Genomic DNA, 17,538 nt, shown 5'->3' with positions numbered 1-17,538 from the left:
ATTTTAAATATAACTCAGTGTTTGGTTTGGACTCCAATTAGGCTCCCAAAAAACCAAAAAACCCAAAATTTCAAGGAATGTGTACTATTTTAGCCCAGTCCAAATAAAACCCTAAAACTAAATTAGAAAGCAAGAGAAAATTTGAACTAAATAAGACAAATAATATAAAAAAGTCAAATAATAAACAATGTTTTAAAATATTTTCTAAAGTAAGTATTTTTTTCCGATAGCTAAGGTTTGAGTTGTTCGCTATTAGTAACAGCGAACAAAAAAACTGGTAAAAAAGTCAAATTTTTTATTTATTGTTAGTAACAATGAATAAAATAAAATTATTCAAATAAAAGTGAATCTCAAATAATGGTGGAGAAATTTAAAAAAATATATACATAAACGCGTTCGCAGCGAAGTAGTAGCTTCAACATTTCAGGTCTGTAAATATTAGGCATTTAGGAGTACAAAATATTACTGCAATTATGTCCATGAATACTATCATTGTCATCATCATTAGGATTCAACACCATTATCATCTCCCTTCAGTGTCATCACCATCATCATTCATCATCACTATCATCTCCTGATCTCCTCTCCTTTATTATCTTCATCGTCACCATCATCTCCACGTACCATTTTCATCATTATACCATATCTCGATCAACATCATCAAAATTCGTCACCATCGTCCCTCTATCATTAATCATCATCATTCATGATGATGATTAATTGAGAGATAATGTTAATAATGAAAATGGTGCAGAGATGGTGATAATTAATGGTGATAATTAGTAAACTTAGTATTCTATGTATTAGACATTTTTTCTCGATCTGCTACTTCTTTTCATGGTTAAATACCATCTCTAATAGATGTGTGATCATAATAAATCATATAATGAGGGTCATTTACAGTTACGGACGATGATGATAATGATCCAGAGAACGATATATGGTCATTTAAAATTTCTCCACCATTATTTGAGATTGACTTTTATTTGAATAATTTTATTTTGTTCACTATTAAAAACTTTTTTTTACTAGCCTTTTTTTCACTGTTACTAACAGCGAACAATCCAAACTTCAACTATGGAAAAAAGTACTTATTTTAGAAAATATTTTAAAACATTGCTTATTGTTTGACTTTTTTATATTATTTTGCTTATTTAATTCAAATTTTCAAAGCAAGAAGACTAAAAGTCTAAAAATTGAGCGCATAAGTCGTCCCAACCCTAAAAGAATTCAGTATTTCTCGAGTCTCAATCTACTATCTCATTCCGCTATTGGGATTTGGTTTTTTGAGATTTTATTGTAAAATCATTTTTGAGTTAAAAAGATTAAGATATGAAGCCTCTTTCTTTTCGGAAATCATAAGCAGAGCCAGTATTTTCATCTGCAAAGAGAAAATGTTGTAATTGATTGTGCTATTTCAGTTCAACATTGTTGTTTTAGTTGGTTTTATTTTTTGAGGATCCCTTTGAATTTTATTTGGAAAAATTACCGTGAATAATACACTATTTCGTTAATTTTTCTACAATAATACCAATTTTATTAACTAATTTACCATTTATTTTGTCATATAATCTACTATAACTTGGTTTTTAACAAGGATATTCTAATAAAACACCCACTAAGTTGATAGTATTCATGATTAATTAAAAATTTATATTTTTGTAGAAAAATAAGCAAAAAGTTATTATACCTAATAATTTTTCGTTTTTATTATAAGGTATATTTATAATAGTATGTGAGCACGGTGAGGGATTAATGTACTTCAAGAGGCCTAAAATCTCCATCGTCTCTTCTTCAACCTTTTCTTTATCTCCTGATCTCTCCTCCATTGCCCTTAAGAAATGACAGTAGATAACTTATCCCATTTGTCTAATTTGGCTCAGCTAGAGGACCAGCAGCGGTATCAATATGAAACACAGGATCATAAGTGTTCTAATAGTGGCCAAAAAAGGTCTCTTCAGAATAATCAAAGTCTTAGCATTCTCGTCTATATTCATTCATAATCACAAAATTACATGAAAGAACAAATTTCCCAACCCTCAACGGCTACATCCATCAAAATTTCTACAGAATATACAACATTGTGATCAACAAGAAGCTCATTCACATTTCTCAACCTCTTATACATAAAAATATAAGTCTTTGGACTTAAGGCTGAGCAAACTCGAATATCCAATCCGGATCATGGGATCAGATCGGATATCTGATATATGAAAATTGATATTCTTGTTATTCATATCCAATTTGATTGAATCAGAATATTCGATATCCGAGTTTCCCCTAGCTAAAAACAAGCTTATTCAACTTCACAATTAATCAATTATATACAACCTCGCAAATGGTATTACAAATATGCAAAATTCCCCATTTTCTTTCGGATCTTCATTGTGTTTCAATTAAATATACACCATCAAAAAAATCAGAAGTGAGCATCTTTTGATCATGAGATAATACCCCTTTTGTACAATTTGTCACCACCTTCAGCCATAGAAAAACTCGGTTGGTTCAAAGTGTGTTCGGCACTAGGATCATGTGATATCACAGCTTTAGCATTCCAATACCAAGGTTGAAGATGAGGTGAGGGCGGATAAGATGTGATGCATGAAGGATGAAGTATAATAGAGCCCCAATCTCTATCCCCATGCTTGGCTTCTTTCAATCTTCTCCTAATCAACAATCCTCCGACGTCTTCCTTTCTCATCTCTGAAACGCTTCTGAGTATTGCAACACACAATAACAGCACAAAAACGGCATCCTCTTCTGGCAATAGCTCCACAGCTAAGAGCTTCCAGTTGAGAAGAGCAGTAGCTTTTCCATTTGGGGTCTCATCCGAAAATCTGACAATGGTCACAAATTCATCTTCTGATTCATCTGGTTTTCCCTCTTCCTTGCTTACCTCGTACTGCATTTTTCGGCCTTTCAACAACTTTACCTGTAAAATAGGTAAAAGTTTTGAGATCATAATATGGTTTGATACCTAAAACCCAGAATATTATGAGAATTCTGTGCAATGGTCCAAACTTTAAAGACTGATTAAAATGTGTTATTGCTTCTCTATTTTCACTACTTTTCATGCAGTATGGATTTAGATGTGTTGACTATTGCGTGCTCATGAAGATTTATAAAGGAAAATGATATGGGTAGAAGCTGAGAAGTATTACTATCAACGACGGCATAAAAATTCAAATTAACAATACAATCTCGATTATCACTACCAGATATTACTGCCTAGCTAACAAGCCATACTATATGTGTTAGAATAGGCTTAAGAAAAATTTGGAGACTTACTGAAGAATTTTGTTTGGTATTAAGAGTAAGCCTTAGAGTTTCCAAGGAAGATGTCGATTCCCACTCTATTGTCAGTTCATCCCCCGTTGAGAAGCACCAAGTAGTTCTCTCATTTGGTTCTTCTTTAGGCTTTGCTGATCCCACCACTTTATCTACAACCAAATAGAACTAGGATTTTCATCGAAGATATTTACATGATGAAATACCGTAACATACTACATGTTCTCTGTTCAGCTATTAAGGAAACAGTGTCGAACGCCCATAATGCATATGGCCAAGAGGAAATTACTTGAATGCAGTAGCATACCTGGAGCTGTTCCAATCGTAGAACCTGCCACATAGGACCATGGACCTTCTCGTATCTCAATAATCCGGTCTTCCCACCTCACCGTCTCTGGAGCCTCACCCCCTCTTCTCCAAAATCCTCCTCCAACTCTGTAAATTTGCTAGCAGACTGAGTCATTTCCCGCATAACCAGCACAATCTCAATCCTATTAAAGCTTCGGAGTAACAGTTAAATACATAGTACAAAATGTAGAAATTCGTTGCCACAAGCCCCAAACATCAACCTAACAGATCCCTTCAGTAATTTAACTTCAGTTGATTGACAGCCAGCATAGGTAAGTCAAAGTTTCTTTACTGGCTGCCGGCTGCAACTCACACCCAGCAGATAAAGACAACTCACTCAAATTCTCAGTTTCTCATAAAGTCACGAGTAAGAGTTGGTTTTACAATGAAAATAACCATCTTCACTAAAAGTACATGATTATCTTATTGTAAATGCAGTAATTGACCAAAATTAATAATAAGATGATCCTTCCAATATGGAAAGAGAAGACTCACCTTATGCGAACCACAAAGCATTCTCTTCCTGCATGATCCAAGACAGTCCGAGATAACCATCTTCCTTCCTGAGGCCGGTACTGATTCATCTTGAGCATTACATCAGAAATCATGGCACCGGAATCATCACTGACGCGATCCGGGACACATTTTAAAAGGTATGGAGCTTGGACTGGAGGAGTAATTGAGGTGAAGACCCTAATTTTCTGATCCACTTCGCTTCCAAACGCAAGAGATGGTGCACGAAGCAAGTCATTCCATGAAAATGATACAGTGTCCAGCACACCAGTGCCTGAGAAACAGAGGTTCCCTGGATGGCGAAGCTCAAGCCTAAGACCTTTGGTTCCAAACTCGGAATAGAAATTCCATGCCATTTGCCATGAATCTGGAGCGAAACTTGAGACAAGTTTATCAAACTTGAGTTCCTTGTGACATTTAAACATTCGTAGGCGCAAGAATTCACGTGTCTTCTCTGCCTGTGTTGCATCCATGTGTGACCTCAGTCTCGCAAAAACACATACCTGATCTCCAAGTTAGGAAATTTAATCAGCACAAAGGACTTCTAAGCACACTTTATTAGACTTGCATTTGTTACCAAGAGCTGTTCTTTGAACAATCTACAACAAAAAGATGCTGACTAGAATTCATTATTGTAGACTTTGTCTTAAGTTCTTCACTTTGCTGATTGAAAGTATCTCTATAAAAAAATTGAATTATATAATTACTAGAATTTTAGGTATCGGGTAAAATTTGCTAACCATTATATCTTATGAATCAGAAGCTACCTTAAGTATAAGAGAAATATTTTACACTTTTACTTCAACTTGTAGACAATCCAGAGCATAGAATGCACAGAGTGTAGATCAAATACTCACTCCATTTCATGTTAACTATGACCTTTGCTTTCCGAAGACAAACTTGCAAGATATTGACAAAAGTCATCAAATATATGCTCGCTCTATCCCTTGATTTTGCTATAATGGGACAGTGTGTCAATGTTGCTTTAGTAACTTTTAGTGGAGGAATAAGACAAAGAAAATGGAAAAAAAATATGCGGATGGAAATAAATATGTGGATCAGATAATGAGAGAGAATGAATATGCTAAAGAGATGATAAAAAAGAATAAGTTGTGGATAAGATCAAAAGAGAAAACATTAAACTATTACCACAAATACAAATATAAAATTATATAGAATCGGGAAATTTGCAAAGAAACACCTTTTAAAACCCCTTTTATAATTTTTTTTGTAAAAAAACACCTTTTAAGAGACTTTTTATAAAAAAAACACCTTAAATCACTTTTCGGTGACTTTTGTCAACTTTCAGGCATTGACTATGCCATCTGAGCTCAAAAGTCAACGCTTGAAAGTTGACAAATGGCATAGTCAACGCCTGAAAGTTGACAAAAGTCACCGGAAAGTGATTTAAGGTGTTTTTTTTTATAAAAAGTCTCTTAAAAGGTGTTTTTTTACAAAAAAGTTTATAAAAGGTGTTTTTATACAAAAAAGGGTTTTAAAAGGTGTTTCTTTACAATTTTCCCTATAGAATTAAAAATCTAACAATACATAGTGAAAGAAATCAACAGTCAAAATTGAAATTTAAAAAACACAAGTGATTAATACGGAGTAGAGGGAGTTAAGATGTTAAGTAAGAGTGCAAGACTATGAATATCATAAAATGTTAATCTTTAGTTAGCTATATGGTCAGAATCTCATGAGACGTCATCTACTATGGTATCTTATTGGTCAAAGACCCTAACTTCCATTTTGTCTTATAGTGTTGAAACAATAATATGCTCCATTGAACATTTTTAACCACCATTTCTATGGAATCATCCGCCTTACTTTAAATCCCATATTAAAAACTATGATAGATAACTTTTCTTAGCAATCTATACAAAAAAAGATAGAAATGACTGTAGGATTTTCAAAATGCTGACAAAGCAATCATAGTCAACATGTACAGATTCGATGATCTTTGATAATCTCCTATTAACTAATAAAATAAATAATTTAATGAGTTACAATATGACTAACCTCTAGTAAGAATCTTGGGTGCAATGACTTGTATTTAATATTAACATCAGAGTCTGAAAGCACCCAGTAAAATGGTGTTTGGACGGCAAAACCGCCTCGAAACTCAACAGCTAGCTTTCCACCAGCTTTCTCATAAGGCTGATCAAAAGTGTCCTCCCAGAGCACCTTCATCTGCTCTATGTCTTCTTCCTGCACTGAATGATCCCATGGGCCCACCACCTTTAAAAGCAGCTCATCTTCCATGTGCTTGGTGTCAGCTGCATATACCGTTGGGTAGCTCTAGTTCATGTGAATTATTTTGGATGAATGAGATAATGACTATATAATATAAAGATATTTCAGGTCATTCCTACACAGTTGGGCAGTTTTTTGTAAATAAAGTAAACCAGAAGTCAGTAAAATTTTATCGTCAAAAACAGTCAATAATTTTATTGATTCATTTGAATTTATCAGTTTTGAGCCCTTGAAACATCCTTCAATAATCCCAATCCCATAAGCAGTAATGGAAATTAAGTACCCCTTCCATACTTGATACTACCTTCAATAGCAGCTGAATGATATGCATTCATGCATAAATCCCAGGAAAAACCATAAATTTCAAACCCTTTTTAATTAATGTCCATAGGCTATGTGGTCAAGTGTAATTATTTCCATGGGGTCATGAATAGATGCTCACTTATTTCCAAATTCCAAATTGCGAATCCAAAATAGTGGGGGACCAAGAGTTTTAGTAATCAAGGATTAAATAAATATATTTTGGCCAAGAGTCAGTTAATCAGTTACATTTGTACAAGTTCAATTCATCATGAATTTAATAAAACTTCAATAATCCCCCTGTTTTCATATGTTTTTCTCATTTACTTTCTGTACAGATCCCAATGCAAATTTAAAAGTCAAATAATTTTAATTGTGAGTTTTTAAAAATTCTAAAATGTTAGATATTTAGAAAATATATATTGAGACGAATTTATCAAAACCCCACATGAATATGCTTTTTCATTTAGATTGATGAGAAATCATAGTGAAAGTTTGACACTAAAATTGGTAAATTCTATTTGATAAGAATATATGAAAACAGGAGTATAATACTAGTCTTTTGCTCTCTTTCCCATCCTCCCTCAGCCACCGTTTACATATATTTGGAATTTAGTCATATATCTTCGGTTATGTAATGTGAATTTTCATTTCAATTATCTGAGTGTCATTAATGGTCTCATTTCTCATTGGTTGTGGCTTTGATAGACTCAAATGTATTCAACCATATTCATGCTAGTGATAATGTACAAAAGGATTATTTTCGGTTGATCCTTGGTTTAAGAAATGAAAACCGTAATAATTTTTTCTGGTCTACCCATAATATACAATTTTGACAATATTGTATGCATGCAAAGGAGATCTAAAAGGCAACCCAATGGATGCCAACACATTCCACCCAAGTTTATTTTAGGTAAAGCACCAGCATTAGGTGAAACTTTACTATATCAAATTATAGGACTCCACCTTTGTATATTAATACCTATACCATATTGTTTTTATCATTTCTGAATATCCAATGCACTACTAGATCATTCATATCTTGAATATTAAATTGATATGACATGTTATGGTTATTTAGATGGTCAACTATAATACACAATAATGAGGTATATATTTACTAGGAGTTTAATAAAAAAATTGATTCGATTTCATCACAGCACTTTATGACATCTAAAATAGGAAAACATCATATCTAATGCTGGTAATTGTGTACTAGTGGCGTCCTGTGTTTATGAATTAGATTCCATGAACTAGTTCCAAACTCCCGATTATTATTTCTCCAACTATTTGTAGGAAACCCTTTATGAGAAATTGGAAACTTTAGCATAAAATTAAGTTCTAGGATAAATATATGACTTAAATAATGTTGAGAGGTGCCAACTTATGAAGCATAAATTCATACACAAAATAACAAAAGTGGACCTTAAAGTAGCAACTAACCTGATGAGTGAACCACATGAGCAAGATATCAACAGTGGGAACCAAAACACATGAACATCCATCCCCATCACCATCATTTTGTTGCATTATCACCAATTGCAAGAATTTTTTGTATCTCCTCTTTGCTGCAATTAGGTACACTATTTCTCCCATGTAAGGTTCCCTAAAAAATCTATCATATGAATCTCTTTGCTTTCTCATCTCACCCAACAATATTACCTCATTGTCACTTTTCTTTCCACCTCCCATAGACACTTCAGAGTCTACTTCATTCTCAAATGGCTCATTTGGGTACCTTTTGATCCATATATCCCTGCACAATTTTACAGCATACTCCTCATTGACCTCATCAAATATTGTAGCCCTTCCTATAACTTTTGAAAACCTTGCTTTACAGTACTCTCTATAGTGTGCCTGTCCCAAAACCATTTTTTTACTTTAAATGAGGAAAAGGAAAAACTAAAACATGATAATAAACAATAACTCCAAGAATCTACTTTTAACAGGGGTAAAATGCTTTTTAGTTACCGGTTTAAGGGTGTGGCAGTACCAAATCCACTCAATATCGAAAGGAGGGAGGATCATAGGTGGCCTGTGGTTCTGCCCTACCGTTAGATCAGCAATCAATGGCATCCAGAGATCCTCATACCTAACCAAAAAACATTTAATCATAATAATATGGAACTAAAAAGCATTTCTAAATATACTTGTGAAAAAGTAGCAAGGCAATTTCACATTGAAGAGTTAAAATATTTTAAAAAAACAATGCTACAACTTGATATTGTTTAACTTGTACAAAAATTTAAGAATTATGGAAACAAAGTAGGGGCCTTGTAATTCTTCTACGCAAATGTAAGATACCTCGGTAGAGTTTAGTAGAGTTTAGGAGTGTTTAAAACGATTGTTGATTAATTGAATAAAAGTAGCATCCTATCTATAATACCAAATTATTCTAGAAAATACATGAAAATAATAATATAAAAGATAGACCAAACAATTCAAGATGACAATAATAAAGATTACATAACATATTATCTGTAAATAATTATAAGATAATATAGTAATATTCACAAGACAATCAATATATCAATTAAGAGTTATCATTATTGATTTTTTGAGCTTATTAATCAACTATCATTCCCCCCTTAAGATGGACGACCAAGAGGAAAGTCCAACCTTGGAGAATCATAAGTAGCGATGACCAACATGAGCATAGTTAGAGGAGAAGTTTGTCATGGCATGGACTCTTTTGGTGGGTGCAGTGGTTGGCAGGGTAGCAATTAGGAGTTGCTACAAATGATGGTCAAAGTTGAAGGTTGAAGGGTATATTGGAGTGTTAGAAGGTTTGATTTAAAAAATAAATAAATATAAGTTTTATAATGAGAAATAAGTTTATCGATCTCGTGTGGTTATAAAATAGGAAAAATTGACATGAATAATCCAACCTTTCACCCATGCGCTGTGAATAATCCCACCTTTGGATTATTTTATAATAACTTAACCTTTGCCATATATTTGCCAACAACATATGGTATTACTAATAATGGGTAATAATAGGATATGTGCCAGCAAATTAAAACAAAGGTTGGATAATTCACAACGAACTAAGGGAAAATGTTGAATTATTAGAAAATAATCTAAAGGTGGTACTATAATAGCGGACGAGCAAAAGGTTGGATTATTAAATTGAATTTTTCCTATAAAATAAGGTGACCAGAGTAATACATTAAAATCACTAGAATTTCTTCATCACAAAAGAAAACTGATGACTTTTTTGTTAGGTTTTTTTACACTCAATTTTACTCGAGACTTGAGGATTTGAGTATAATAGTATTCAAATCGATAAGAATAAAATATAAATAGAAGTTCTAGGAAAAAGGTACCAAATGTGGTTTAAGTCTTTTAGAATTTGTTAACTTTGAAGTATAATTTATACTACCTCTATCAAGAAAGGAGATTGATTAATAATCAATTTAGGTAAATTAAAAAATATACTCTCTTCGTCCCACTCATTTTGCAACAATTGACATTTTGGTTCGTTCCACTCATTTTGCATCATTTTTATTTTTGGACAATGGTCCACCGCTTTCTTTTAATCTCATCCATACATTTTAATTTTCTTTTAATTTCATGCACACAATTCATTCTCTCTTTATTATTATCAATATTTACTTTTTTCTTAAATAACACTCTATTTCTCTTTGATCCAAAATGAGTTGTGACAAAAAGAGTATGTTGTATGGACACCAACCATTTGTTAGTGTTGACAACAATTTTTGATGATGTATCCATGAAGATTAGTGAAAGCTAAAAAAATTGATGTTTGGTTTGGGAGTGAGGTTACATAATCAACATCAATGGGTGAAATAAGGGTTTGAACAATCATTTTGGAGTGTTTGAGAAGAAACGGTTAAGTTGAGATTACTAGAATCACTACCCATCATTATAAGAAGCATGGAAAAAAAATCAAAGCACTTGATACCATGTAGAGTTTAGAGTTTAGGAGAGTTTAGAAAAGTGTTTAAAATGATTGTTGATTAATTGAATAGTTATTACATCCTAATTGATCAATGGTCATCCACATTGCTTCTTGTTTTGTATTTATTCTGATTTTCTACCATTTCAATTTGTAAGTTTAGATCCTTTATTTATTTCTCATCTCTTGTCCTCCACGTGCCCTTTTTTGATGTTACATGAACTCTAACTTTCTATCTTCCTTACCAAGTCGCTAATACACAGTCTTTGCACATGTTTAAACCATCTTAAACAATTTTGTATCCTCTTTTCCTCGATAATTGCAACACCCAAGCCCATTTTATGTTTACGTTTTGAGTTTTATCCCTGAAGGTATGCTCATTCATCAATGCTTTCGCTTTTCTGCTACTCCCATCTTTTTAACTATGAGCCTTTATAAATTCCCAACATTATAATCCATATAGTAGTGTCGATTAAATGGTTGTTCGATAATTTGTCTTTTAACTTTAAAAGCACACCTCGATAACATTATTTCGGTATTCACTTTTCATTTTTTTCACCTACACTTAATTCTACGGGTTACATCTTCGCATTACTCCAAAATGTGGACCCAAGGTATTAGAAACATCCACTTGAAGTGATTTCTTTCTCTTTAACCTTTATAGCGTCTCTTGTTACGTAGTTTGTGCTAAAATTACATTCCATATACCCTGTCTTGCTCTAACTTAATTTAAAACCTCATAACTCAAACTTTTGTTCTCCACCATTCTAACTTACCCATTCCTAATCTCATCTATTAAAATAATGTCATGAGCAAACAACAAGCACCAAGGCCAATTGTGATTGTTAAATCCTCTATTGTTCCTTCACATGTCCAAACATTCGTTATTGCTTCTCAATACAAATGTTGCATTATAGTATTGTATTTCTTGGAAATGCCCTCTTATTTCATTGCCCACCAAAATACTTTTTTGGATAACTTGTCAGAAGCTTTTTCAAGTCAATAAAAATCATGTGTAAGTCTCTTAGCCCTACGGCACTCCTATATGCTATTTTTCTTTTTTTCTGACTTAAAGAGTATATATCAAAAAATGTACTTTTATATGGAGTAAGATTAATGCAAGACTTCAATGGTGAAACAAGAAAACAGAAGTTTAATTCTGATTTAGGTTTCACTTTTCATTCCAACAATCCAATCACCCCACAAGGATAAAAAATTGCAACACATTCGTAAAAGTCTTGTATAGACTTAGTCTATACTATTTGAGTGTACATCAACCTAATAATAGCAATTATTTCCCGGTAATTGTACTTGATTGTAATTGTTAAGTAAAAAATACTTACTATTTTAATAGTTGATTTACACTAAAATAGCTTGGACCAATTTCATAGGAAGACTTCTCAGATATACTCAACTATTTTATTTCCAAAAGAAAAACAAAAAGCGACATCATTTTGAAAGTGATTTGACAATAACATATAGTATAATAGTAGCTTTCAATATACTAACATCAGCAATTCAGCATTGTAAAGAAAGTATAATAACTGCAATTAATGCAATAGTGGAACACCCACCTAAACGAGGAATATCTTAGTATACAATATAGGAGTGGTTTTTGACAACACTTTAATAATTCATTGCCCCACGGAAACTTCCACTTACTTAAAACCTTGATTATTGATAATGTCCATTAAGAAATCAGCTTGATAAATAATAAAAAAAACAAAACAACAAATTTATGCAGCTACTAAATTCTAATTCCAAGCTATTGGATGAAATCCATACCATCTTTCAAAACATTCATCGTTTAAGTTAGTTAAGAATGGAGAAAAATTTACAAATAATTTAAAATTATTGTGCACTTTTAAAGGCATAATTTGATTACTTTGGTATTGAAATACAATTCTCCATGCGAACAATTAGATTAAGACATTAATATTGTTGTGTTTCCAATCGGTCACGGATCCTCCCTAATCTTGGTTTTGATAATTACCAGCGTCGTTTTGTTTTTTAATTATTCCAAATTCCAATAAAACTAATGCGACGTTTCTTTTGGATTAACGATGAAAAGTTGAAATCAACACAATTATCAAAATATAATCTTTTTCTTTGCATTGCAGCTGATTAAAATTAAAATTGAGATTTGTAGAGGTGCAATCGCCCATGATCTATAACTCGTAAAGGACTAAAATTGAGTTAATTTTTATTATTAAAAATTTATTTTTTAATTATATTTTTGTACCTTTATTATCGTACGATCTTAAATTCGTATATTAACCTTAATGTGATGGAAAAGAAGAATTATGTGATGGATAGTTAAAGATAAAAATACCCAAAACTTTACTTGGGCCCTTTTTTTAGTATTGGCCTAGGGTCAACTTGTAACTGCACTGCATTAGTTTCAGGGACCAGTTTTTGAAAAAAAAAATGAAAATAGGACAAAAATTAACTTATTTCTAAATATAATTGTAAATATGAGGTTAAGTACTGCTTGCAGTTTGTACTATGAACAACATCGAGCAGATTATCATATTATGCTTTGTTAGTGACCATGAACAGAGTCAAAAAAAGTCAACAACTCTGTTCATTGCTATGTTTTTGTTCACAGCTACTAAATGTCAACAGAACCAAACCTTTTACTTTTTGAAAGAAGTTGATTTTCGTCTTATATTATACTTTTTTTTATAATTTATCATATCTATTTCAATAATTCCCGGTTTTTAGGCTTGGAATCTTATAATACTCCAGATATAAGATAAAAATAACAGTCAACAACTTGTCAATAATGTAAATCACAATTATGTACTATAATAATCCCTCCATTCCCAAATAAAAGCTAGTTAACGTTTTAAATTATTCCAATAATTATATACTATAAAAAAATTTTAAAAATTAAAAGTACTCCGCTAGGCGCTAACTACCGAGTATTATATAAGTTTTTGGAGTAATCAACTCCAAAATCATCGTAATTAAGTTAGATTATAATATAAAAAAATTGAATATTTCATAGAAGATTTTTCTGAATTTTATCAACTAAAAATTTAGGTTGGAACATTCTAAAAGACCAGGTGTAACTGTAACTGTAACCATGGTGTATAATTTATACCATTTCAAAATATAAAGAAACTGAAATTAATACGGAGATTAAAGTAGAATTCGATCGAGACCTGCGAATAGCTTCAAGAAGAGTAGGGAGGTGATGAAGCCAATCAGAATCCGCTACGTAACGAAGGAACTTGAGGTTTCGTCTAGCAGCGGACACCAGATCTAAACTGACTAGAATAGCTTCTTCTTCAGATATTTGACTGGTTAGACTTCTGGTAGAAGGATATTCAGAACTTCCGCCATTAATGTCCGACATGTTTTTGCAGTAAAATGGGCGAGAATGTAAAGATGGAGGAGAGAGAAGGGAGGTGGAGAAATTAGACGGAGAACAAAAAGGAGGGAGGAACGACTGAGAATTGTGAAGGGGTAAAAGGGGAATAAATCAACGAGGAATAATAAGCCTGGTTGACACGTGGGAACTGCATTTTTTTGAGTGAATATGGAATTTTTTTACGGTTCCTTTTGTTTGTCATTTTTAGTTTTTCATTTCATGGAAAAGAAATTTAAATTAGCTTTTTGAAGCGTATAAAATATAGTAGTATTTATGTAGAATTTTACTATTAAATTTGTTTTAATGTTAAATTTTTTACGGATATTTCATGATATACCACTGAGTTTCTTCGAAATTCACCATATATCACACGAAATGTTTTAATTCACCATAATCCATTGAGTTTACGTCCGTTAGCACAGAATACCATTAATGACAACTGCCGTCAGTGTGCCGTCAACACTACCTTCCTCTAGGGTTCTCTCCATTGAATTCCTCCATTTCTCTCTCTCTCCTCATCGAGAAGGTACTAATTTCTCTTTAATTTCTGAATACCATTAAAGTTTAATGCATATTCTTACTCTATATTTTTCTTTATGGGTCAACTTAACTAAAAGTGATTTCTCAAAGAGACCGTCTTACACAGGAATTTGTATAAAATTAAAGGGGGAAAATTGACAACACTATGGGTTTACTAGAACTAATACGATCATTCCACGCCCCTTTTGTCCTTTTAAAATATTGATATTAGGTGGTAGGATGTATGGTGAATTTGCTAGGGTGGTAAGACTGGTATGTTTTATTTCTATTGAATTGGAGTTGTTAATTATTCTTTCTACTTCTCCAAAGGCTCCCTTTTAACTTTTATTATTATTTAGTTGGTAAAATAGGATTATATGTGAATGAGAAAGAGTGTAGAATTTTTAAATTTTTATAAGGGTAAAGTGTGGTTAATAAAATAAGAAAATAGAACATTTATTAGGATGAATAGGAGAAATTAATTTATTTGGACTTTTTATTCGGGTGTTTGAAAAATGGTTAAAATCTGTTAGATTGTTATTGTCAATTGGTAGCTAGTAGTATTAGTAACTGATTCGAATGACCAATTTATCTTGTTGATTTTGAACTTGCTAGTAAAAACAACTTTTTCAAAAATGAAATACATATAACAAGATGTTTTAATAAGTTAATTTATCAATCACTAATATTAGATAGTTGACTACCTAACCATATGTTTGTAAAAAATAACCTAAAATTATTGAATATACAATTTTACTAACCAGCATGATTGCATAACTTTTTCACTTTTGTTTCGGTAATGAAACGAGGAAGTGCAAAAACCACTTAAAATACCTGGAGATGGGTGGAAGTGTGATCAAGAGGAGCGACTCGTAGAAGGAAGCAGCTTGGATTCCTACAACACAACACGTTAGCCTTGTCCGGGGGGTGATCTCCCGGAAAACCCCTCCGACGCTCAAGTCAGAACGTAAATCGGAAATTAATGAATGAACGATTGTAGAATGAATGCAAGAGGAAATGTCGGGATTGAGATTGCTAGTGTTAGTGTTAGTGTTTGGGTAGGCTAAGGAAGTAATGTAAGCAAGGATACTAGGAAAGCTATATTTTTTTTTAGATCATCCTCCCTCCTTGATGGTAGCCCCTATTTATAATGGTGAGGAAGGGAAGTTGTATCTGAGAAGAAGTGAAGTATCATGGGAATAGTGGGAGTAATGGGAGGTGGACTGGTCATGGGAAGAATGGACAGTTATTCATCTTAAAACAAGGAGAGCCATACATTGTGGGAAAGTGGGGAGTTAGGGTTTTTTAGAGGTAATTGGCCCATGGGCCATTCAAGGAAAATGGTAATTCCAGAAAAAGCCCATTGACCGAAAGTCAAAGTCAACTGAAAAGGTCAAAGGGTATTTTAGTAATATGATGCTAATTATTAAATAAATAAATTAATAGAATAAACAGTACCATGACATTTAGCCCCACGAATGAAGGATGATGTGAGGAAATAGCCCCAACGATCGGAAACATCTTTTTTTATGCGGAAAAAATACGTGTCCGTCGGACTTGGTTTAATGAAGAAACATGATCGTAGAGAATACTCGAAAGCCCATGAGGAGTAATACGTCCACAATTTGGCAGACCTTCTGACGGATTATGAAAATTTGGCTCGTAAGCTTCGAATCGACAGTTCACACGTCGAATTCCTAGTTATAACGAAAAAGTTATGACCATTTCAAAATAGCCATGCAAGACGCCTTGAATCCAAGAGACAACCAAACAAATCGAGCCGTGGCTCATGGCACACCGCGGAGTAGCCCCAGTCATATGTACCATGCAGTAGCAAAAAGGCAAGTGGGAGGGTTTGATACTGCAACCTTTAGAATAGCATGCAGTACTCAAGACCAACTGAGACAACTATCCACTTGTGTAATATATTGCGCGAATGTTTTATAATTTGATGCATCCAGTTCAGCTTTTAATACTTGGATGCCGTGACTATTCTCAATACTTAGAATATTTTCGAGATTGTACCCACGCAATGGGGTCCGACTTGTCGACCTTGCGGTCTACATGATATTTCGGAGTATATTGTACCCGAAGACGCGGCTTGTAGCGTGTTGCGGCCTTGCGGGATTGGCTTAGCCATCGATATTCAGTAGCAAAAATGTTGGCAAGAAGTTTCAAAGCCACGACCTCCAATACACAAGGCAACACTTCAAACCAACTGAAACAACTAGCTCCTTGTGTGGCATATCGCACGACTTTGAATATCAATACTCCTAGCTCAGCTTCCACTATCACCATGCCGCGGGAATTGCAACACTTGAATATTTTTTAAACTTTGGAACAAGATAGCCCCCAAAGGGGGTCCGACTTGTCTACTACGCGGATCAGAATAATTTTTTTTTTTTTTTTTTTTTTAACAAATCCGAGGGGAAAATGAATAAAGTAGCTAAAGCCGCGGATGTTTATAATGCCGCGGAGTACCCTCAGCTAGCAGCAAAATGCAAATAGGAGGGTTTGATCCCGCGACCTCTGGGATAGAGTGCAGCACATCAGACCAACTGAGACACCTTACCATCTATGAAGCATTTCACGCGAACTTTGTTTTTATTTTGATACTTTCAGCTACACTACCCATTTACCATGGAAATTTAATGACTTAGAATATTTTTTAGAGTTTGCTTACCAAAGGGGGGTCCGACTTGTTGACCCCACGGACAAGATAGCAACCTTATCATTAAATCTTCCTTGCTTTTATGTGCTGTGGAATTTTAGGAGGATAATATGTCGCGGAATGAGTTTGTCTCAGCTAGAGTAATAAATCACGTGAGAATTTGACGACGCGGCTTGGACTTCTTCCCAAAATATTTCCGCGCCTTCGATTTAACCATGACACGTACTAATAGTCCGCGTCTTCAACTGTGCATTCAACATGAAAATTCTTCCATACTTGGAATATTTCAAAAATGATAGGGAGCACCTGGGGGTCCGACTTATTGATTTCACGGATTGATAAGAATCTTTG

General features: G+C 33.4%; 1 protein-coding gene across 2 annotated transcripts; it reads right to left on the bottom strand.

Annotated features, from left to right (window-relative positions):
* Positions 1-1,959: 1,959 nt before the first annotated feature.
* Positions 1,960-14,191, bottom strand: LOC130828770 (glycine-rich domain-containing protein 1). Of its 2 annotated transcripts, XM_057694755.1 has the most exons (8): positions 13,789-14,191; positions 8,674-8,794; positions 8,146-8,559; positions 6,169-6,447; positions 4,132-4,652; positions 3,596-3,723; positions 3,289-3,440; positions 1,960-2,932 (listed from the first exon to the last, which is right to left on the bottom strand). In XM_057694755.1, the coding sequence occupies exons 1-8, from the start codon at positions 13,980-13,982 to the stop codon at positions 2,441-2,443; spliced, it is 2,301 nt and encodes a 766-aa protein (XP_057550738.1). In that variant the 5' UTR covers positions 13,983-14,191; the 3' UTR covers positions 1,960-2,440. The 2 variants fall into 2 exon arrangements, with proteins under 2 accessions (XP_057550738.1, XP_057550739.1); XM_057694756.1 differs by lacking the exon at positions 8,674-8,794 and having other exon boundaries at positions 8,146-8,458; positions 13,789-14,098.
* Positions 14,192-17,538: the final 3,347 nt, after the last annotated feature.

This window comes from Amaranthus tricolor, chromosome 12, assembly GCF_026212465.1.
Source record: "Amaranthus tricolor cultivar Red isolate AtriRed21 chromosome 12, ASM2621246v1, whole genome shotgun sequence".
NCBI lineage: Eukaryota > Viridiplantae > Streptophyta > Magnoliopsida > Caryophyllales > Amaranthaceae > Amaranthus > Amaranthus tricolor.
Note: the sequence above shows the minus strand (reverse complement) of the source record. Positions and strands in the feature narration are given on the sequence as shown.

Coding starts and splice junctions, on each gene's coding strand:
- LOC130828770 (XM_057694755.1), bottom strand. CDS start 13,982: ATGTCGGACATTAATGGCGGAAGTTCTGAATATCCTTCTACCAGAAGT. Junction 4,653..6,168: donor ACCCAAGATTCTTACTAGAG/GTTAGTCATATT, acceptor CTTGGAGATCAG/GTATGTGTTTTTGCGAGACT. Junction 3,441..3,595: donor TACGATTGGAACAGCTCCAG/GTATGCTACTGC, acceptor ATTTGGTTGTAG/ATAAAGTGGTGGGATCAGCA.